The 23342-nt window shown below is 38.3% G+C and overlaps 1 protein-coding gene across 1 annotated transcript; it reads left to right on the top strand.

Annotated features, from left to right (window-relative positions):
- The first annotated feature begins 1670 nt into the window (after positions 1 to 1670).
- Positions 1671 to 22280, top strand: LOC136174139 (E3 ubiquitin-protein ligase TRIM34-like). The gene is made up of 8 exons (XM_065944023.1): positions 1671 to 1849; positions 7253 to 7733; positions 8300 to 8395; positions 8957 to 9187; positions 18976 to 18998; positions 20429 to 20529; positions 20807 to 20833; positions 21043 to 22280. Exons 2-8 carry the CDS (start codon positions 7314 to 7316, stop codon positions 21630 to 21632), a joined length of 1488 nt encoding a protein of 495 aa, XP_065800095.1. The 5' UTR covers positions 1671 to 1849; positions 7253 to 7313; the 3' UTR covers positions 21633 to 22280.
- Positions 22281 to 23342: the final 1062 nt, after the last annotated feature.

Here is a 23342-nt window from a genome sequence, read left to right on the forward strand (position 1 = left end):
GACTATAAAGAAAGCTAAGTGCAGACAAATTGATGCTTTTCAACTATGGTGTTGGAGAAGACTCTTGAGAATCCCTTGGACTGCAAAGAGATCAACCCAGTCAATCCTAAAGGAAATCAGTCTTGAATATTCATTGGAAGGACCGATTTTGAAGCTGAAACTCCAATATTTTGGCCACCTGTTGTGAAGAGCTGACTCATTTGAAAAGACTCTGATGCTGCGAAAGATGAAGGAAGGAGGAGAAGGGGGCGACAGAGGATGAGATGCTTGGATGGCATCACTGACTTGATGGACATGAGTTTGAGTAAGTTCCAAGAATTCTGATGGACCTTGAAGCCTGGCATGCTGCAGTCCATGGGGTCGCAGAATTGGACACAACTGAGCAACTGACTGAACTGAACTGAATGTTCAAAATTTTTAAACAGTTCATGCAACTCAATATCACTCACACAACAAAAACCCAAAAAAAACACTCTTTGACTCATGTCTTTTGAAATTGCTATTGATCTGTGTCATTATCATTATCATTATTATGGTTTGTCTCTGTGAAGAAAAAACACAGAATTTTTTCTTCACTGTATTAGTCAGGGTACTTCAGAGAAGCAGAATATCTATCTATATATCTATCTAGCTTCATTATAAATATTTATTTGAAAGTACTTAATTATAAGGAATTGGCTCACATAATTATAGACTTTGAGAAATTCCAGTCCTGCCATCTACAGACTGGAAACCTATGTAACTCAGTCCAAGTCTGATGCTTGGGGCCACAGTACAGTCTAGTCTGAAGGCCATAGAAGAGCTGTATCTCAGCTCAAGCATGCAGGCAGGAACAGGAAGAGCAAATTCTTCCTTCTTCCACATGTTTGTTCTTTTCAGGTCCTTCAACAAATTGAATGATGATGCTCACCCACCCTGGGAAAGGCAGACTACTGAGTCCACAGATCTAATTCTAATCTCATCTGAAAATAACACCAACACAGATGCATCCAGAAACGATGTCTGACACAAATGACCTGTCAGTGTTAACACACAAAATTAACCATCAAACTAATTTTCCGGCTTCATTTTATAAGACTCTAAGGATTATATGATAAACAACATTAGATGACATTGCCCAACAAATAACCCTCCTATAGTGTCCTCTTTTTCAACCTATTTAGGAAAAGTGTCATTTTGGCCATATAGCATCCAGCTTCTGAATGTCAGTGTCAATGAACTACTGCTCTCTGATCGCCCCTCTGACTCACCACCTGAGTGATTTCAGATTGTTGAGCCATTTCCTCCAACATGACCTAATAAGACAGACTGTCCACATTCACTTATTTCAGCTGGTGGACACAGGTCAGGGGAGAGCGTGCTAGTGTTATTGCCTCACAGCTCCTTAATATGGAACAAGACATGTTGAGTGTCTGAAATTGCATTACTTATGAAGCCTGATTTTCCAAAGGATTTATTATTTTGAAGAGACTTGAGAACAACTTCTAGGAGAAGAACTGAGAAAAGAATAAAATGTACTCACTGACCCACCAGGCTCAGGGATAAAAGCCTTGTTTCCTCACAGTGTCCTAGGTGGACGCCTCTTACTGGTCTATAGTTTCTCTCCTCCTTTCTCGCCCATGTTCCACCCTCTAGAATTTAGCTTTCATTTTCACTTGTCATCTATTAGAGATCTTAGTGGCGGTCAGGCGCTTGTGTGATGAGTGAATCCTGAACACATCTGCCCGTTGCCAGTCTTCACTTCTTTCCAAGGAATCACAACTTCCGCATTAGGATGTGAGGGTTGCTGAGTGGTTTGTGGAGGGAAGAGTTTGAGAGACACACAGAAGAAAAAACGAAATCTGCTTGGGTGAGTTTCACTTGTTGTCTGGAAGCTGTTCTAAGAGAGGAAATGACCCAGCCTGCAGGCTTCCTAGTTAGAGTGCTCACTGAAGATCAGTCTGTGGGAGGTCTTACAAAAAGGGATGTTGGAAGAAGAAAAAGGCTTTGTTTGTTCCTCGAAGGGACTATATTTCTCTAGCCTGAATCTACCCATATCACCTTCCTATTTTGTAAGTTTGAATCGCACATGCAGAGAACAACCAGAATCTTTGATTTTTCAGAGGTAGAAAGACCTTCCCTCAACAACAGGTCAAAGGCCAAGGTGGTTTTCCAGTTCTGATGTTTTAATTTCTAACTGTAAAAATGGAATATTTCTGCATGGCTGTGTAGAAAATTTTTTCATCACTTTGGTCAGCGTGTGCTCAGGAGTCTGATGGTGTGCCAGCTGGTTGGCCCTGAAGTCTGTTATGTATTCATTCATCCAGACACAGGGAACTGCTGCAGTTCCTTACATCACTAACCTGCTCCTCCTTCTTGAGGAGGATCTGCCACCCATAACTAGCTCAGCTGAGAGACCAGTGGCAAGAGGAGCACGTGGCAATAATTTCCAGAAGTGGCATCAGGAAATATCCAACTTTTAGTGACAATGACATCTAACTTTTAATATTAAAAAGTTGATTAATGCACTTGATTGGTGTTAATGATATTAAAAAGATGTCTGAGAAGTATCATAAGACCATGAGGAAAGTAAGTTAGAGAAGTCTCTGTCGTTCCTTCCCTCCTCCTTCTTATAGAAGTTCCATCTTAATCGCCATTTCCCAGACATGGGACATAAGTCAAGTCTCATCTCACCATGACTTACCAGCTTCTGACCAAATCTTATCTCTCCCACATTGACTTTGGGAATTATCATCTCTACTACGTATTACTTGTCGCTCTCTCAGCTATAGTCAGTGCTAGACTCTTGTCTTCTGAGCTCACACAGTTCACCTCTGTCAGGCCAAAAACTACAGAATTTTAGAATTGATTTTTTAGTTTACTGTTTCAGGTTTTATTTTGCTAGTATCACAATGAGCTTATGTTGTATAATAATAGATGACTGCCTGGGAAATAAAACAAAGCAAAATTTCATTTGCCAAGTCTACTTAGGAAAAGTGACCCCTTTCCATATAACATCCATAATTTGTGGCTTTATCCTACTTAGAGCAACAGTTTTACTAGAAACAAAAGAAGAAAGTTTTATATATAAATTTACTTATAGAACCTTTGCATAATTATTTTTTAATGTCCTTTTTGCTTATCCATAGCTGTTTCTTCTGAGGTATTTTAACTCTGTGCTCAGATGTGAGAAAAGCAACATGTAAGATTCAGTCACCTGACACCATGGCAGCCAAGTGGCCTAAAGTTTTATCAGGCAAATGACATCATGTTCCTACATCTGTTTCTCTGAATGCCTTGGAGCCCTTGGGTCACTGCTTAGGGAGAAGTCGGGGGGTAGGTTCAGCCTTCATGGGTAGAGACTAGTTCCTTCCATGTCAGTTGTGCTGCATCAACTTTGATGTATTAGCTCTTTGGAACCCTGAAGGGAATATAGATTCTGCAGTCTCATGGCTGAATATTTGCTCTGTATCTCCTGTCTCTACATGCTCTTGGTGCATCTCAAAATTGGTTGGATCTTGAATAGAAGAGAAATAGTTGGAGGCTCCATTACCATTTGGAACCCAGCTTGAGTCATCAATTGATATAATGTCCACCTCTGACCTTGTTCTTTATCAGAGTCTGATTGGGTCATAGACTTTGCAGCCATGGGCAAACTGCACATGGCTTCTGAGCTATTTGGGTATCTGTATCTTTAACTGGATAGCATTTCTGCTTCACTTTCAGCCTCATTCTTTATTTGGTTTCTTTCATGCAGGATGAACATGGCACAAATGGAATTTCAATAGGTTTCAATTTATCTCTATTTAGCTTTTAGGAGTTCTACAGTCCTTGGGCAGAGCAAAGGGAAACTTATTAGCTGTTTCATACTGGAGCTCTTTCTTTTACCATCAAACTTTGGCAACCATCAAGATATGGAATATCATCTGAGATGTTCCCTTTCCTCATCTATTGTTTCATAGCCCCATTTACTTGAAGTCCCGACAAAACTTCTGAGACTAGACCATGGCCAGAGGGCCATAGTGATTCCAGGTTGAAGAGCGAGCATCACTGTGTAACAACTTTGTGATGCCCCCTCTGACTGACCACCAGCTCTGGTTTCCAATGTGGATCACAAATCCCACCTACACAATCTCACAAAACACAAGCCACTGAAAGGTTGCTGTTACGAGCCGAGAACGACACAGGATTCTTGGACTCTGAAGGAGAGAAATTCAGTCCGGGGCCAGTGATGTGGCTTGATCGCTCAGAGCTTTGCGTATAATAAAGTTTTATTAAAGTATGAAAGAGAGAAAGCTTCTGACATAGACATCAGAAGGGGACAGAAAGAATGCCCCCTTGCTAGTCTTAGGAGGAGTTATATAACTATTAGAAGCTGCTAATTAGAGAAAGGAAATGCCTCAAAACTGAGAGAGTTTCACCAGAGTTCTCACCCACAACTTGCATTATGAGCTAACACTGACACAAGGTGAGTCATCCTTGGCCATAAAACTAATGACATGAATCTTGAAGAAAGGCAGATTTCCAAGCAAATGCATAGTTCATTCAGTTCAGTTCAGTTGCTCAGTCGTGTCTGACTCTTTGCAACTCCATGGACTGCAGCACACCAGGCTTCCCTGTCCATCACCAACTCCCAGAGCTTGCTCAAACTCATGTCTATTGAGTTGGTGATGCCATCCAACCATTTCATCCTCTTCTCCCACCTTCAATCTTTCCCAGCATCAGGGTCTTTTCCAATGAACATAGGCTATTAACATAGCTTAAGAAAGACATTTACATGAGAAAAACGCATTGGTTAGCTCAAGGTTTGAGATAAGGTTAAGTTCAGAGGGAGCCAGATATCACCATGACAGCACAGGATTAGAAGAGAAAAGAAAAAAAAAAAAGCTTGCCATTGAAGTTTTATTTCCTCCTGCTGCTTGAGGACCTCTGGCCTCCCTATCAAGGCTGTTAACAGTCTCACCACCAGGGGCGCTAAGCTTAGGGAGAGGTATCAGGACAGGAGACACAACACTGGGCCTAAGAGCTCGAGGTGAGCTCTCAGAGATGATCCTTACAGGAGGTGCAGTATCCCCATCATCTCAACTTTGTAAGGAGCCACATAGATGGATGTGTGTGAACCCACCACAGATGAGATAAGCCTAGTGAACTGATTACCTTGTAAAAAGACTACGAGCACCAGTTTTCAGGTATCTAAAAGAGACATATTTGATGATGAGAGTCACAATCTCCTTGTGAAAAATGAGGTATATTCTAACCAACTGTATTTATTTAAGAACTATATAATGCCTTCCTAGTCCCCAATGCTGTTTATATCAGACTAATTGTGTTATCCATAATGTGTTCTTGAAAGGCTACAGAACTTCTACTCAGTTGTAATCCAATAGGTTTCCCAGAAAACAACACACACACACACACACACACACACACACACACACACACACACTCACACAGACTTAGGAGAATTGTAGCCAGTATTATCTTTATAGCAAGAAAAAGCCCAGACCTGATGTTAACCATTGTTACTACATATCTAATCTAAAACAGAATCCTGCCTTTTTATCTCTCACTCTCACATGCTGCCCTGCATTCCCCTCATCACACTGTTCTCAAACTATCATCATCTCTCGCCTGAGCAGCTGCATCCTATCTGATCTTCCCAATTCCGCCCTGGGTCCATCCAATTCCTCACAGCCCAAGGGCCCACCTGGTCATGCCCCTACTCTTCTCTGACGGGAAAACATTGATAACTTCTCCTGACTCTTGGAGGTGGGTCTGCAAATGTTACAGATGCTAGGAAGTGTCATGATTAATGTCACTGCAGCCTCTTGTGATACCAGGGGCCTGGCACTTCTCTGCGCTTCTGTCAAACTGGCCTTTTGAAACCTATATAAGAGGCTGTGTCATCAAGGAACAGGTCATTTCCTATACCTAAAATGTTTATATTCTCCTTCCATGTTTCCTTCATCTTCTTTGAGTTTAGCCCTTATGTTTTCAAGTTGGAATTCTTGGATAACCCTTTTTTCCATCCCTATATTTGATCTCTGATAAACATATATGTCTCTGTAGTGGTATCTTTATATCTGATCTTCTGTATCTATAAGACTGAATTTTTATTTACTACTACTTTCCAGGTGAATATCAAGTTTACAGTGGTCTAAATCATCTTTTTGAACTCATCTTACTGTGTATGGATATTAATCCAGTTGCCAGCACATAATTCTTCATTAACAATAATTATTTGAATAATATGACCTAATATTTTGAGATTTTTCTTCTCAAGACTGACATTCATTTCATCTATGTTTATATGTTTTTATATATCTGACTTTTGAGTCTATTTATACTAACTCCCTCCTCACCATCATACAGATACTTCTTTTAGACTCCTATCAATGCTCCTAGGAATGTTTCTGGGCCAAAGAGAAATCAATATGTACACACTCAAGACTTTGTAGAACTATCCAGCTGGTTTGAATTTCTTCATTTCCACACACCCCCTCACATTGCTCTGAATATTAATTGGGTTCATGAAGTAACTTCTGTTTGTCTCAGATTAACTCAGTGGAGTAGGAGACAGGCCTCTGAAGGGGTGCTGTCAATATATTAGGTTCAGCCCATTCAGTGTATTAAAGAATGCATGATCTTTGTAAGTCACTGGCTCTATTTACTCATCTAATGAAGGATTTGCTCTTATCATATGTATAAACACATTGTAATATACTATGTCATGATAATATGGGAGATCATTGCACATGTCCAACAGTTAATGGCAGTGGTTACACATAAATACTTTAGTTAGAGCAGTTCTTTGTGATGAGAGAACATCAGGAAAGAGTTTACCAAAGCATTAGAGAGAGTCATATCGATATCAGGGGAAGTATTTCATACTTAGAGAAGAGTGGATATAAAATCCCAAAGACATTAAGTGATTTCAGCCTTTCGATACTGAAGATGCTTCTTGGGCATGGGAAAGAAAAATCAGGATGGATGGTGGGTCATACAAGTATCTTAGTAAAAAAAGCTTCAGGTCGTATTTTTGTTAAGTAACATTAAATAATAAGAATCATTAAATTTACTGAGTTGATAGTAAAGCATTAAATTATGAAATGTCCTTTTGACTTGGTAACCAAGATCCTTTCCTTGTTTCTCTATGTTTTCTTTTCTGTCCTTCAATAATTTGATCTTGGCCTGTACTTGATTTATAAGCAATTAGTACCATGTTTTTCTACCTTTCTTACTCTGCTCCCTTTTATCCTTCCCAATCCTGTAGCAATCTGTGAGCAAGAGAACCAACAGAAGTCAGGACAGGTAGGAGAAGGTGAGCAGGTGCTATGGCTTCAGAAAAATTGGTGAATCTACAGGAGGAGGTGACCTGCCCCATTTGCCTGGAGCTTCTAACAGAACCCCTGACCCTTGACTGTGGCCACAGCTTCTGCCAAATCTGCCTCACTGCAAACAGCAAGGAGTCCGTGGCTGGTCAAGAGGAGGAGAGAAAGTGCCCTGTGTGCAGAATCAGTTATGAATCTGGGAAACTGCGGCCTAATTGGCATCTGGCCAACATAGTGCAGAGGGTCAGGGAGGTCAAACTGAGCCTGGAGGATCAAGAGAAACATCTCTGTGTGCACCATGGAGAGAAACTCCTGCTCTTCTGTGAGGAGGACGGGAAGGTCATTTGCTGGCTTTGTGAACGGTCCCAGAAGCACCGTGGTCACTCTACATTTCTCATAGAGGAGGTTGCCCAGGATTACCAGGTAAGAGACCACAATGGAGAGAAAACAGGGCAGAAAATTGTAGTTGATGAGAAATGTCTGCTTTACATTGGACTTTAATTACCTACACACCAAGAACCTGGGGTCTGTGATTTTTTTTCTTCCTATGCTCACCTTCTGATGTCTGAAGGACATAAATGTGCATTTTGACAATTACAAAGTAATAACCCTATACACAGACTCTTAGCCTTGTGCTAATACGTGGAGATTGGTGCCCAAGAGAAGCTTTCCTTACCTCTTTGAACAGGAGAAGTAACCAAGACACCAGGTAGATTGAAATGTAAGCTATTTCCTTGTTGCAGGATCAGGTTTCTTCTTAAACAACCAGTCTTCTCTAGGTGAGAGGGTGGTGACTTCCATCTCTTCAGTCTTATAGAACACATTCCCCACCTCAGGTCTTCTTCCAAGTCATAGAGTCTAATTGCTGTTCTCAGTTTCTGTGAAGCATATTCTCTTTGGAAATCAGGCTCATTTCTCCTCCATTTATCCTCTATAGCGATGCTGAGAAAGTCCATAGCTTGACTCTGATGTGATTCTTTTCTCAACAGAAGAAACTTCAGGCAGCTCTGGAGAGGCTGAAGCAGGAGCAGCAGGAAGCTGAGGCGTTGGAATCTGACTTCAGAGAACAGATTGCTGCCTGGAAGGTAGGAGGAGACACTTCCTGAAGGAGTTAAACAGATATCTGGGCAGGACCTTAGGTTGATCACAAGGAGCTACCTTCCTATTTGTTCCCAGACAGTTAAGTCATTTGACTAGTCCTTTTCTTCACCGTTTCCCTGATAAGAGCGGGTGCTGAAAAGTGAACATAGAGCAAATGAACACAGATATTGGAAGGGAGGTATTCTTTTAGAGGGATTCTCTAGTGGATGACTAGGGAATTTCATGTTCCATTCTTGACATGTTCATTAGCCTTTGACTCTTCTGACAAAGACATCTGACAATGGCTCATGGCTCTGTCCTCAGTGTTCACCTTTTTGGCAGAGGTTGGTTGGTAGAGGTCAGAAGCAATGCAGGGAAGCAAGAGAATTCTGAATAAATGTGTGAAGGCTGAGCCACACCCACGGAATCCTTTTGACTCTTGGTTGTCCTCAACAATGCAGACTTGGAGGCATTATTTTGAAATGTGATAGGGAGGAAAAAAAGAAAATAGCAAAGTCAGCTTCTCCAAAAATTGTTTTCTTCCTCTCTCTCTCTCATTACTGAAGAGTCAAACACAATATGAGAGACAAAATGTCGAGGCAGAGTTTAAAAAACTGAGAGCAATCCTGGACAGTGAGGAGAGGAAGGAACTACAAAAGCTGAAGGCTGAGCAGACAGCTATTCTGTGTACCATGGCAAACTCTGAGAATGAGCTGATCCAGCAGAGCCAGTTTGTGAGAAGTCTCATCTCAGATATAGAGCATCGTTTGCAGGGGTCAACAGTGCAAATGCTGCAGGTAAGACTTGGGAAGAAGCCCTAGCGTCTGAGACATGAGGAAAATGAAGGCAAGGTTTCCATCACTTCAAGTTGCTGGGCTCTTTCTGGTGCTGTCACTGCCCCCGCATCCTTCACTCCTTGTAACCATAAGTTTGTTCTCTAAGTCTATGAGTCTGCTTCTGTTTTGTAAATAAGTTCATTTGTATCATTTTGAAGAGATTCTGCATGTAAATGATAGCCTATAATAGACACTATATTGTATGTCTGACTTCATTCAGTATGACAATCTCTAGTTCCATTCATGTTGATGCAAATGGCATTGTTTCATTCTTTTTAATGGCTAATATTCCATTGTACATATGTATCATATCTTCTTTATTCATTCCTTGATTGATGGACATTTAAGTTGTTTCCATGTCTTGACTATTGTAAATAGCACTGCAAAGAATATTGGGGTATGTATCCTTTCAGATCATGTTTTTCTCCAGGCATATCTCTAGGAGTGGCCTTGCAGGATCATATGGTAGCTCTATTTTTGGTTTCTTAAGGAATCTCTATTGGCCTCACCCATTTACATTCCCATCAACTGTGTAGAAGGGTTCCCTTCTCTCCACTCAGTCTCCAACATTTATTGTTTGTGGGTTTTTAGATACTGGCCTTTCTAACTGGTGTGAGGTGATTTGTGTTTCTCTAACAATTTTGATTTGCATTTCTCTAATAATTAGTGATGTTGAACATCTTTTCGAATACCTCTTGGCTATCTATATGTCTTCTTTGGAGAAATGTCTATTTAGGTCTTCTGCCTGTTTTTTGATTTGGTTATTTGTCTTGATGATATAAACTTCCCTGGTGGCTCAGACGGTAAAGCATCTGCCCACAATGAGGGAGACTTGGCTTTGATCCCTGGGTTGGGAAGATCCTCTGGAAAAGAAAATGGCAACCCACTCCAGTACTCTTGCCTGGAAAATCCCATGGATGGAGGAGCGTGGTAGGCTATAGTCCATGGGGTCACATGATATTAAGCTACATGAACTCTTTGTAAATTTGGAGACAAATCCCTTTGAATTCACATCATTTACAAATATCTTCTTCTAATCTGTGGCTTGTCTTTTCATTTTATTTAAAAGTTTTGAATTTTATTATGTTCCATTTATTTATTTTTGTTTTTATTTCCGGTACTCTGGGAGATAGATCCAAAAAACATATTGCTGTGATTTTTGCCAGAGAGTGTTCTGCCGATGTTTTCCTCTAAGTGTTTTATAGTGTTTCATCTCATATGTACATCCTTAATATGTTTTGAGTTTATTTTTGTGTGTGGTGTTAAGAAGTGTTTTAATTTCATTTTTACATGTAGTTGTCCAGTTTCCCCCGTTTGGTGGTTTCCCTTCCTCTGCAATTTTTTGGAACAGCTTCAGAAGAATTGTTGATAGCTTTTCCCCATGATAGAATTCACATGTGAGCACATCTGGTCCTGGACTTTCACGCTTTGGATTTTTTTCAGTCACAGTTTCAATACTTGTGACCGGTCTGCTCATCTTTTCTATTTCTTTCTGGTTAAGTCTTGGGAGGTACCTTTCTAAGAATTCGTCCATTTCTTTGAGGTGGTCCATTTTATTGGCATACAGCTCCCTGTAGTAACCTCTTATGATTCTTTGTATTTCCGGGGTATTAGTCTGGCTAAAGGCTTATCAATTTTGTTTATCTTTTCAAAGAACCAGCTTTTAGTTTTATTGATCTTTGCTATTGTTTTCTTTGCCTCGACTTTATTTATCTCTGCTCTGACCTTTATGATTTCTTTCTTTCTACTAACTTTAGGTTTTGTTTGTTCTTTTCCTAGTTCCTTTAAGCATAAGGCTAGGTTGTACATTTGAGAATTTTCTTGTTTCCTGATGTACAATTGCATTGCTATTAACTTTTTTCTTAGAACTTCTTTTGCTGAATCCTGTAGGTTTTGGATCATTATTGTGCTTTTATTTTCATTAGTCTCTGGGTACTTTTTAATTTCCTCTTTGATTTCTTCAGTGGTCCCATTGGTTGTTTAGTAGCATATTGCTTAACCTCCACATATTTTTGTTTTTTGCAGTTTTTTTCCCTTATAGTTTATTTCTAGTCTCATAGCATTGCGGTTGGAAAAGATGCTTGATATGATTTCAATTTTCTTGAATTTATTGAGGCTCACTTTGTGGCACAATATGTGATCAATCCTGAAGAATGTTTCATGTGCACTTGAGAAGAATGTGTATTTTGCTGCTTTAGATGGAATGCTCTATAAATATCAATTAAGTCCATCTGGCCTAATGTGTGATTTAAAACCTGTGTTTCCTTGTTGATTTTCTGCCTGAATGATCTGTCCATTGATGAAAGAGGGGTGTTAAAGTCCCCTGCTATTATTGTGATAACTGTCAGTTTCTCCCTTGTTGGCTATTAGTATTTGCCTTATATATTGAGGTGTTCCTATGTTGGGTGAATGTATTTTTAAAATTGTAATATCAACTTCTTGAATTGATCCCTTGATCATTATGTAGTGTCTTCCTTTATCTCTTATAACAATATTTATTTTAACATCTACTTGTCTAACATGAGTATTACTACTACAACTTTTTTTTTTCAATTTCCATTTCCATGGAATACATTTTTCCACAAACTGAGAGGTTCCAGATGTAGTAACTGTGTTTAGAAAAGGCAGAGGAACCAGAAATCAAATTGCCAACATTCATTGGATTATAGAGAAAAAGACAGAATTCCAGAAAAACATTTACTTCTGCTTCATTGACTGTGCTAAAGCCTTTGGCTCTGTGGATCACAACAAACTTTGAAAAATTCTTAATGATATGGAATACCAGACCACCTTACCTGCCTCCTAAGAAACCTGTATGCAAGTCAAGAAGCAATAGTTAGTACTAGGCATGTAAAAACAGACTGGTTCAAAAATGGGAACGGAGTACATCAAGGCTGTATATTGTCACCCTGCTTATTCAACTTACAAGCAGAGTACATCATGCAAAATGTTGGACTGTATCACTCACAAACTAGAATCAAGATTGCTGAGAGAAATATCAACAACCTCAGATATGCAGATGATACGACTCTAAAGCAGAAAGTGAAGAGGAACTAAAGATCCTCTTGATGAAGGTGAAAGAGTAGAGTGAAAAAGTTGGCTTGAAACTCAACATTGAAAAAACTAAGATCATCACATCCAGCTCATCATCACTTCATGGCAAATAAAAGGGGAAAAAACGGAAACAGTAACAGATTTCATTTTAATGGGCTCCAAAATCATTGTGACTACAGTCATGAAATTAAAAGACACTTATTCCTTGGAAGGAAAGCTATGACAAACTTAGGCAGTATATTAAAAAACAGAGACATCACTTTGCCAATAAAGGTCCATAGGGTCAAAGGTATAGTTTTTCCAGTAGTCATGTACAGATGTGAGAGCTTGACCATAAAGAAGACTGAGTGCTGAGGAACTGATGCTTTTGAATTGTGGTGCTGGAGAAGACTCTTGGGAGTCCCTTGGACTGCAAGGAGATCAAACCAGTCAGTCATACAGTAAGTCAGCCCTGAATATTCATTGGAAGGACTGATGCTGAAGCTGAAGCCCCAATATTTTGGCCACTTGATGCAAAGAGCCAACTCAATGGGAAAGACCCTGATGCTGGGAAAGATTGAAGGCAAAGTGAGAAGGGGAGTCGCAGAGGATAAGATGGTTAGGTAACATCACTGACTTGGTGGACATGAATTTGAGCAAACTCTGGGAAATTTTGGAGGACAGAGGAGCTTGGCACACTGCAGTCCATGGGGTCCCAAAGAGTTGTACATCATTTAGCAACTGAATATCAACAACAATCTTTTTCCATCCCCTCACTTTCAGTCTGTATGTATCCCTAGATCTAAAGTGAGTTTCTTGTAGACAGCATATATATGGGTCTTGTTTTATATCCATTCAGCCAGGTTATGCCTTTTGGTTGGAGAGTTTAATTTGTTTACATTTAAGGTAATTATTGATATGCAAGTTCCTATTGCCATTTTCTTAATTGGTTTTCTTTTTTTAGGTCTTTTTTCTTCCCTTCCTCTCTTATTCACTTCTCCTGTGGCTTGATGAACATTTTAGCATTGTGTTTGACTTGCTTTTTCTTTTTTGTGTATATATCTATTATAGTTTTTAGTGTTTGCTGTTCTTGAGACGTTTTCATACAGCAGTATATATATACATATATATATACATATATATATATATATATATATATATATATATATATATAAGACTTTTCAGATTGCTGGTCTCTTTCCTACCTAGACAAGTTCCTTTAGCATTTGTTTGAAAGCTGGTATGGTGATGCTCTTAGCTTCTGCTTTTCTGTGAAGCTCTTTATATCTCTGGCAAGAGTATATGCTGGGTAGAGTGTTTTTGGTTGTAAGTCCTTTAAATATATTGTGCTATTTCCTACTAGCTTGCAGAGTTTCTGTTGAAAAATCAGCTGATAACATTATGGGAATCACCTCATATGCTATTTGTCATTTTTCTATTGTTGCTTTTAATATTTTTTCGTGCTCTTAATTTTTGTCACTTTGATTACTATGTGCCTCGGAATATTCCTCCTTGTGTTTATCCTGCCTGGAACTCTCTTTGCTTCCTGGACTTCGGTGACAGTTTCCTTTCCCATGTTAGGGAACTTTTCAGCAATTATCTCTTCAAATATTTTCTCAAATCCTTTCTTTCTCTCTTCTCTATCTGGAACGCTTAAAATGCAAACATTTGTGCATTTAATGTTGTCCCAAAGGTTTCTTAGACACTCATTGTTTTTTGTTGTTGCTGTTTTTCTTTATTCTGTTCTGCAGCTGTGATTTCCACCACCATGTCTTCCAGGTTGCTTATTCATTCTTCTGCCTCAGCTATTCTGCTATTGATTCCTTCTAGTATAGCTTTCATTTCAGATAGTGTATTGTTCACCCTTGTTTGTTTTTTAGTTCTTCTAGGTCCTTTGCTGAACATTTCTTGCATCTTCTTGATCCTTGCCTCCATTCTTTTTCCAAGATCCTGGATCACCTTCGCTATCATTCCGAATTCTTTTTCTGGAGCTTGCCTATCTCCATGTCACTTAGCTCTTTTCTGGGGTTTTATCTTGTTCCTTCATCTGGGACATATTCTTCTGGTGTTTTATTTATTTATTTATTTTTCTAACTTTCTCTAATTGTTGTTTCCATTCTATAGGCTGATGGATTGTAGTTCTTGCTTTTGCTGTCTGTCTTCTGGTGGATGAAGTTATCTAAGTGCTTTGTGCAAGCTTCCTTATAGGAGAGACTGGTGGTGGGTGGAACTGACTCTCATCCCTCTTGTGGACAGGGCTAGGGATAATGGTGGCCCCCAGGAGAGCTCACTCCAATGAGTGCCGGTGTCTTTGCCACAATGAAAAGCCATCCCATGCTTCTGCAGGAGGCCTAGCAAGTAGATCTCACCCAATCTCTTATGGGGTCACTGCCGGGGTCGAGCCTTGGCAGGATTCAGGGGGTACCCTCAGGATGAATGGCATCGGCGAGAGAGAGAGAGAAGACACGTGAGACCTGCCTTGATAGGGCCAAGTCTACGAGGGAGAGAGAGAGAAAGAGAGAGAGAGTGACCAGACGGGGGTGTTTGTAGCAGAGTCTGGCAGGGTCTGGCAGGATTTGGCAGGGTCTGGTAGAGTCTGGCAATGCTTTATTTTTTAACTGTAACTTTTATACCCTAAGTTAGTACATTTCGAAGGGGAAGATAGTTTAACATTACATCAGCTTGTTCTTCACAAAACCAGGGTGTTTTCTGCATACTTCTTTGTTTATCAGGGTCTTTTATATTATCGTCTGACCTTGGGGCCAATTAACATTTTATGCAAGTCAGGTGAATGTAAACCTATTTTCTGTTTCTGTGGTGACCTTAACTAAAAGGTAGCAGTCTCACAGAGTAGAAGTATAACCTTGTTAACACAAAAATTAATCCTTCTGCAGAAGTTGTCAGTTGCGTTTATCTAAGTTTACCCCACATTGACTCTGCGACTTTGGTGAGGCAGCTTCTACCTAGCACTCCTGGTTGACAATTAACAACCATCGCATTGTTACCACACTAGGGCTAAGCTCTTATTTTTCTAGATCTTTAACTATATTAACAATGGTTTCCATGATACAACCTTAGCACATTAAGAGTAAAAACACAGCAAGCAAACATCAACCCAATAACCACCTTTAGAATAATTTTTCTTATGCTTTCTAATAGGACTCCTTCACCCCTCAAAAAGGCTCTATGTCTATTAGGGCTTCTATATAATCAGGTTCTTTATGCTGTTTTATGATTAGAATATTATAAGAAGTCACGCATATTAGTAAAAAGGGCATAGACACATTTGCCCAACAAACTAAAATACCAGCAAAGGAGCTTACATTAAAACACTCCTTTCACCCTGGATAATCTCATATAATATCACCATCCAGAAAAGTTCTAAATTGATTCTTATTTGGAAAGAGATCAGGCAAGGCCTTCTGCCTGTGTCACAAAAATTACGGAGTAGTCTATTGAAGCAAGCATCAGAAAGACAGATATCATCTTCAAGGGGGCAGGTTTTTGGAATCCCTGATAACCTGATCTGCCTTGCCTGTTAGGTTTTCTCCCTCATGGCCTTATCATGGGTGGGATCTCGTGTGCTGGCTCCCGGCAGGTCACTGCTTTTCTTCCTTTAGTCCTAGTGCATACAAAACTTTGTGCGTACACTCCAAGAGTGGAATTTCTGTTTCCCTCAGCCCTGTGGAATTTCTGTGATAAGGCTCCTTTGGCTTTCAAAGTCAGGTTCTCTGGTGACTTCTCCATTGCTGGCCCCCAAGGCTGGGAAGCCTGACTTGGGGTCAGAATTTTCACTTGTGTAGGATAATTTCTGTAGTTTTTTTTTTTTTCCCCAGTTTGTGGTTTGCCCACCTGTCATGTATCAGATTTGATTTCATTGCAATAGTACCCCTCATCCCATCTCACTGTGTTTTTTCTCTTTTGTCTTTGAATGTAGAGTATCTTTTTTTGGAGGTTCCAGCATTTTTTTGTCAATGGCTGTTAGTAGTTGTGATTTTGGTGGTCTCTCAAGGATGGGGTGAGTACACATCCTTCTGCTTGACCATCTTGAGGCCAATCCCCTAGTAATAGTTTCTTAGGTCCATATATTGTTTTCTTTATTTGTATGTGTGTATATATTTGTGCACATGTGTGCATGGGGAGCTGCTGACTTAATTTACTATTCCTTTCTTAATTTCTTGAAGTGAAAATTTAGACCACTGATTTGAGACAAGCTTTTTTGATACAGTGTTTAATGGCAAAGTACATTTAATTAACTAATTTTGTATTTCATACATTTTGATTGTTTTATTTTTGTTTTCATTCAGTTTTACTTGTTCTCAAATTTCCTTTTCAGTTTTATTTTTTTTAATTTTCTTTTTAAAATTTTGATTCTTTGAGTTTGTAAATGAGAAAATGCTTGGTGATTTCGGAGTTTCACTTCTCCTGAGGATTTCAAATTTAATCTTGTCAAAATCAAAGAACACACATCTTTATTATTGTAAACGTTTATGTTTATTGTTACTTTTTATAGCCTAAAATATTGTATATCTAGAAAAATTTTTATTATGAATTTTAAAAGACTATGTGTTTCTCATTTATAGGGTAAAATGGGCTACAGACATCAGTTAGGTCTAGTTTGTTGGTAGCATTGTCCATGTCTTCTGTAAATTTGAATGTTTCCATATAAGCTGTTGTCTCATTAGTGAGAGTGAGTTATTAACATCTGCAACTGTTATTATTGAATTGTATGTTTTTCAATAAAAAATTGTTGAATTGTTTTTTCAAAGCAAAAATTTTGTTTTTGCTTTGAGTATTTTGAAGCTCTGCTGTTAGGCACATACACATTTATAATTGTTGTATATTTTTGATGAACTGAACCTTTTATAATTATAAAATTGCCCTCATGTCTTTTCATAATATATATCTTAAAGTATATTTTGTTTAATATTAGCATAAATATTTGACTTTTTTAAAATTACTGCTTGCATGGTATATATTTTTCATTTTACATTTGCCCTTTTTGTGCCTTGACTATGTCTCATGCAAGTAGCAATAGGTGAATTTTGCTTTTAATACAGGTCAACAATCTCTGATTTCAATTGCTGCATTAATACATGAAATTTAAAGCAATTACTAATACACTTATATTTAAATTTGCTCTTTTGCCATTTGCTTTCTATTACTATGTGGATATTGTAAGTTTCATTCTTTTCTTTCTCTTTAGCTAGTTTGTTTTGTGTTAAACAGATATTTCTAGTATAAAATTTTAGGTCTGATTGTATTTTTTTAGTTTTTGTCATAATGGTTGGTGTAATATATATGTTTCCTGCCTTATATAATCTAATTCAGATTGATACTAACCTAGTTTCAGTAAAACTAGAAACTGTTTCATTACCTTCCAGCAACAACACAAAAATGTTTGCTCTTTAATGTGGGTAATTAATCCTATGCAGTTATATGTATTCAGTTGCCTTGAATGCCTGTAGGCATTCAAGCATTGTTATAACTGGGAGAAGAAAGTCTCTTTTCTTCTGGAGTTTATCTCAGGAGGTTTATGTTTCCTTCATAAACTGGGAAAAGGAGTCATTAGGGGTTGAATAAATAGAATTAAAGAAAGATTCTGACCAGATTCTGAGAATAATGTTTGAGCTGCAGAATTAAACTATGATTACAGTTGCAACTGCCACCCTAATTCCTTATTATTTCTCTACTTATTCTAGTTTTATTTCATTTCTTTGTCATATACACAAAAGAGCTCTAATACAAATTTTTTTTTTTTTTGAAACTTAGCTATTCTAGTATGTGGTGACATGGAATTAAATCTTTAGTAAAAGAGATCAAATAAAGTGACAGATACCTGTTCAAACAAATAAAACAGTAAACGTGATGATTAAGACAATTAGATAGCTGAAAACTGCTAAGGACCTGGACTGAACAGACTCAGCAGAGACTAAAGTGCAGATAAATGCACTAGTACTTGGACGGTAAGTGTACATTGGGAGCATTATGAAAACGGGGTACAAGAGAGGAGACAATTTAGTTGGTGAATAGTAAGTTACATATTAGACATCCTACATTATTGATTCCTGTGGCTTATTTACTACTGAATAAATTAATATAAGAGACAAAGTTGAGTAAAAAAGAAAGAGTTGGAAATCAACTGCACATATACGGATGCTGACTTTAGGGAATAGAAGAGATCACTAAAAGACAGATTATAAAATGAGAAAAGAGTAAAATTTTTCAGGTTTTTCCTGAAAAGCTTATATTGGTATATATGTTTGCTTGTACTCTCAACAAAAGCCATTTACATAGCTTGAGGAATATTAAGATTATGATTTCATTTCTGATTCTCCAAAGCTTGGTTTAATGCTTGGTGTACTATAGTGTCACTTCACAGTCCAGTTGAATAAATGAAAGAACAATGAATTATTCAAATCACCTCATGGGAAACCAGAATTACAGGTCTCTTGTTTTTTCCATAAATATGCCTCATCTCCAGATACTAGAAGCCTCATACTTCCACAAGGGTTGAAGTTTTTTTACATTTTTGGAAACTTGACAACATCACATGAATATCCTGGAATTATGGGCCTCATTCTTGTCTTTACTTTTTGGCTCTCACATTGAGAGCATTTCTATTCCCAAAATCTGGGGTTGATGGGGATATGATTAAGCTTTGTAAGTGGGGTAACCTATTGCTTCTTGACTCACGTTTTCTCTTTTCTCACTAGGATGTAAATGACATCTTGAAAAGGTATGTGTGACAGACCAGAGATGGTCCATTTATGCTGTGAAAATAAAATAAAAACCCTAGAGATAGCTGGTGACCAGTTAGAATAAAACAATGTTCAGGGCTGAAAAAATGGGGTGTAGATTTACCTTAAATTTCTATTCACAAATCATGGCTACATTGTTCTATAAATACTGAGAGTGAAACAGATTCTACAGTAGGGAATTTTGCTTGTGGAAAATTGCAGAGTTAGGGTGAATAGTAATATTAGGATAAGGAGTTGCACTGTCAGACTCCACAAATATTTCATTCACACTATGTCACTATGCAACTCAGGTTCCCATATTTAGTTGTGCTTATCATGGGAAGTTTGAGTCTTCTTTATCTGCCAAGTACCCAGAATTGGAAACAACTTGTTTATATTTGAATTTCTTCCCTCGGTATGTTAGAACAGGTCCTTCTACATCTTTCTGCTTAGATTTCCAAAAGCACATGTGGGCCTTAAGCTAGAATTGAAAGTCAGCATCTTTGTGTCTAAATTTGCACACCTACATGATAGCCTCAAGCTGTTTACAAACACATGAAAATCAGGTCATTATTAGTTTATGTTGTTATTAGTATTATTATTATTATTGGTCATTGTTAGTATTTATAACGGCTTTTTCTTCAAGGGTATTTGTCTCTGGAAAACCTGAAATCTCAGCATATTCTCCTTATTAAGAAACAGCCTTTGAAGATCTGGGGATTCTAGACAGTGTTCTCATACTTGATTTATCTAGAACACCCAGGAGCCAGATCCTGTTACCTCAACTTTCTGACATTTTCTTGGGAATACAAATCTATGCAGTGACTTTTCCACAAACTGATTTTTTTGAGATATCAAATATTTATCTTGTTAAATTCATTATTTAATACAATTTCCTGTGTGTGTGCATGCTAAGTCACTTCAGTCGTGTCCAATTCTTTGCGACCCCATGAGCCCACCAGGCTCCTCTGTCCATGGAATTCTCCAGGCAAGAATACTGGAATGGGTTGCCATGTGGGGGCATGCCATGAGAGAGCAAGACTCCAGGGAGTCTTCCTGACCCAGAGATCAGACCCATGTCTCATGTCTGCTGCATTGGCAGGTGGGTTCTTTACCACTATTGCCACCTGGGAATCCCATAATTTCGTATGATTTCTAGGAAATAGAGAGGGAGAGGTTGATTTCATTATAGAAGAAAGAGACTGTCCTTCTGAGAGGTCAAGACCATCCCAAGTCACACAGAGGGTAACTGGCAAGATGGACATGAGCACATTTCTTCTGTCTCTAAGGTCAGGCATCTACTCTCTACCTCCCCAAGGTCTGCAGGGAAAACAATTCAGGTGCATCAATGGGGTGAAAGTTTTGAAAGTCTGTGGTTTTAGAGGGATAGATAGTGAGAGATGTGGACATCAATTTTTGTCATCCCTAGGAGTAAGACTTTGACTCTGGAGAAACCAAAATCAGTTCCCAAAGAACAGAGAAGTGTGTTTCGAGCTCCTGATCTGAGAGACATACTGCGAGTGTTTAATGGTGAGTAGTGCTACCCAACTTGGTGTCTTTGGGTTCTTGTGATGGAGGGAAAATGGAGAGGAGGCTCCCATTTCTCAGTGTGGATAAAGACAGAAAAACCCAGATACTATGTGCTTATGATGTGGTCATTTTATGGTGAGTGACAAGAGATGTGGTTTTATCCTATCTTTTACCAGTTCACTACCTCACCATAGCCCTTCCCCTAATTTGAAAGAAAATAGATTATAGGACTGAATCTTTTGCTTATATTTAATATTGTGGATTTTTAATATTTCAGAGCTGAGACATGTGCAACGCTACTGGGGTAAGGAGATATCACAATGTCATCAAACCACCCTTTCTCGTTATCTTTTAGAATTTTTCATTGTCTAGTAGACCTCATGTTTTAAGACCCATGTTTTCCCTCCCAATACGTACAAATGTATTGTCTTTCCACTAAAGTTATTCTAATTTCAAAATGTCTGAAATAAAACTACATCATGGCCCTCACATATCCCTCTAATTTTTCAACAGTTCACATGACCCTCAGTCATACAACAGGTAATCGAAATATTGCCATTTCTGCTGATCGAAGACAAGTGACGTATGTGTTCAAAGGCCAAGGACAAAATCCATGTTGGAAAGAAGTTTATGAAGACTATGGTGTCCTGGGATCCCCAGTTATCACATCAGGGAGACATTACTGGGAGGTAGACGTGTCAAAAAAACGTGCCTGGATCCTGGGGGTATATGGTGAAAAACACGCTCAATTTAACACAAAGTTACCGCTTAAAGCTGATGGAAATCATCAAAATGTTTACCCGAGATATCAACCTAAAAATGGCTACTGGGTCATAGGGTTAAATCATGATTCTGTATATAATGCTTTTGATGAGTCTTCCTCCTCAGATCCCATGATCTTAACCCTCTCCCTGAGTGTTCCTCCTCGTCATATTGGGATTTTCCTAGACTATAGTGCTGGCACTCTCTTATTTCTCAATGTCACAAACCATGGGTTTCTCATCTATAAATTCTCTTCATGTTCCTTTTCTAAAAAAACATTTCCATATTTCAATCCTTTGACCTGTAAAGTGCCCATGAGTCTGTGCCCACCAAGCTCTTGAACCTCCTCATATCCACCTCTTTGTAGTGCCTCTTACTATGAGTGCATCTAACACATCTGAGCTTATCTGCACCATTCTTACCTTTCTTCCTCACTGCCTCCCCTTTTTTCCATTCAAATGTCCTTCGTTCATCAATAGGGTTTACAGGTTGCATTGTGTCATATTTTCCACAATATCATGCTTGCATTAGGAGAAAATCTGAATTTACCATTTTTCATCCACCAAGGGAAAATGACTGATGCAAAATAAAGAACGAGTAGTATCAAGGCAGCACTTTTGACAAATTTTCACAGTCTCATTTCCTCTGCCACTGACTGAGATGATGAAGAAAAGCTACTCAATAACTGTTGCATATTATTGAGGACCTATTGTAGGAATCATTCATAAACAGATGCATCTTAAGCAGTGTCACTGTTTAACTATCATGTTTCTTATTCATCAAGAAATTAATTAGACAATATCACAGATCATATGTAGTAAGAGTGTAAGTTTTGTGTCCAGAGTATCTGAGTTCAACTCCTTTCTTTTCATATTATTAGCAGTATAACCTAGAATAACATCTCTAAAATCTGTCTTTATTTTCTTAAAGTAATCTTATTTAAAAAGCTGCATCATAAATAAGATCATTGTCAGAAGATACATGCTATCATATAGAGAGTATCTAAGTGTCTCAACTTAATAATAAACACTTTATCTATTAATTAGTGAAAAATATAACTTTTGTCTCAGTGTCTCATTCAACAGATTTGTATCTTCAGGGACACAAGGGTTCCTTCTACTAATATCTAAATTTTCATATCCTAGGTACCTCTTTGTTGCTGTTAAGACTACTCTAGCTTTTCTGTCATAGAAAAGCATGTACATATGTGTGTGTGATCACAGTTAAAATTTTATTATGATTTTGGTGTTGCTACATTCAGGCTCTTATAAAGTAAACTATATTATCTGGAATCCAGTTCCTCACTTATAAAAAGATTATACAGAATTTACGTAATTACTATTGTGAATATGAAATCATAAAATCTTTGTAATAAGTTCTGTTACTCCTAGGACAGAAGTGGTAGTACAATGTGTCGTGTATTCATTCTGATTCCCTCTCACTGTGACTGAAATAAATCATTTTCAAAATACATATTGCTTTATTTTCAACATTATTACCCTTCCAGTTTTAAGAAATACAATAAATTAATTAAAGAATGACATTTTCTTTAAATTTTGCCTAACTGTAAAATGTTTCTGTGTAGCTGCTTTGTTTTATTTTTTTAAAAAGTTCTGCACTAATCCTTTTTCCTTGAAACTGGATTTCAATTTGGGCTCTGTTTCCCCAGCTTTGCTTCCCTGGTGGCTCAGCTGGTAAAGATTCTGCCTGCAATGCAGGAGACCTGGGTTTCATCCTTGGGTTGGGAAGATCCCCTGGATAAGGGAAAGGTTACCCACCCAAGTATTCTGGCCTAGAGGATTCCATGGACTGTATAATCCATGGGGTCACAGAGTTGGACACAACTGAGCAACTTTCACTTTCACTTTCCCCAGCTTTACAAAGCTATCATTCATTGTGATACATTAAGACTCAGAAGTATAATTGTGGAATTTCTTAACAATGGTATAGGTAGGTGTTTTGTGTGCCCTGGTCAATTTTAGTTTTGCAGTGAGACGTAAGTTGTCAGGAATGAAGAAAAAAATATGTTATCTTCCTTTAGTGAGATAAGA

Source organism: Muntiacus reevesi, chromosome 9 (genome assembly GCF_963930625.1).
Source record: "Muntiacus reevesi chromosome 9, mMunRee1.1, whole genome shotgun sequence".
NCBI lineage: Eukaryota > Metazoa > Chordata > Mammalia > Artiodactyla > Cervidae > Muntiacus > Muntiacus reevesi.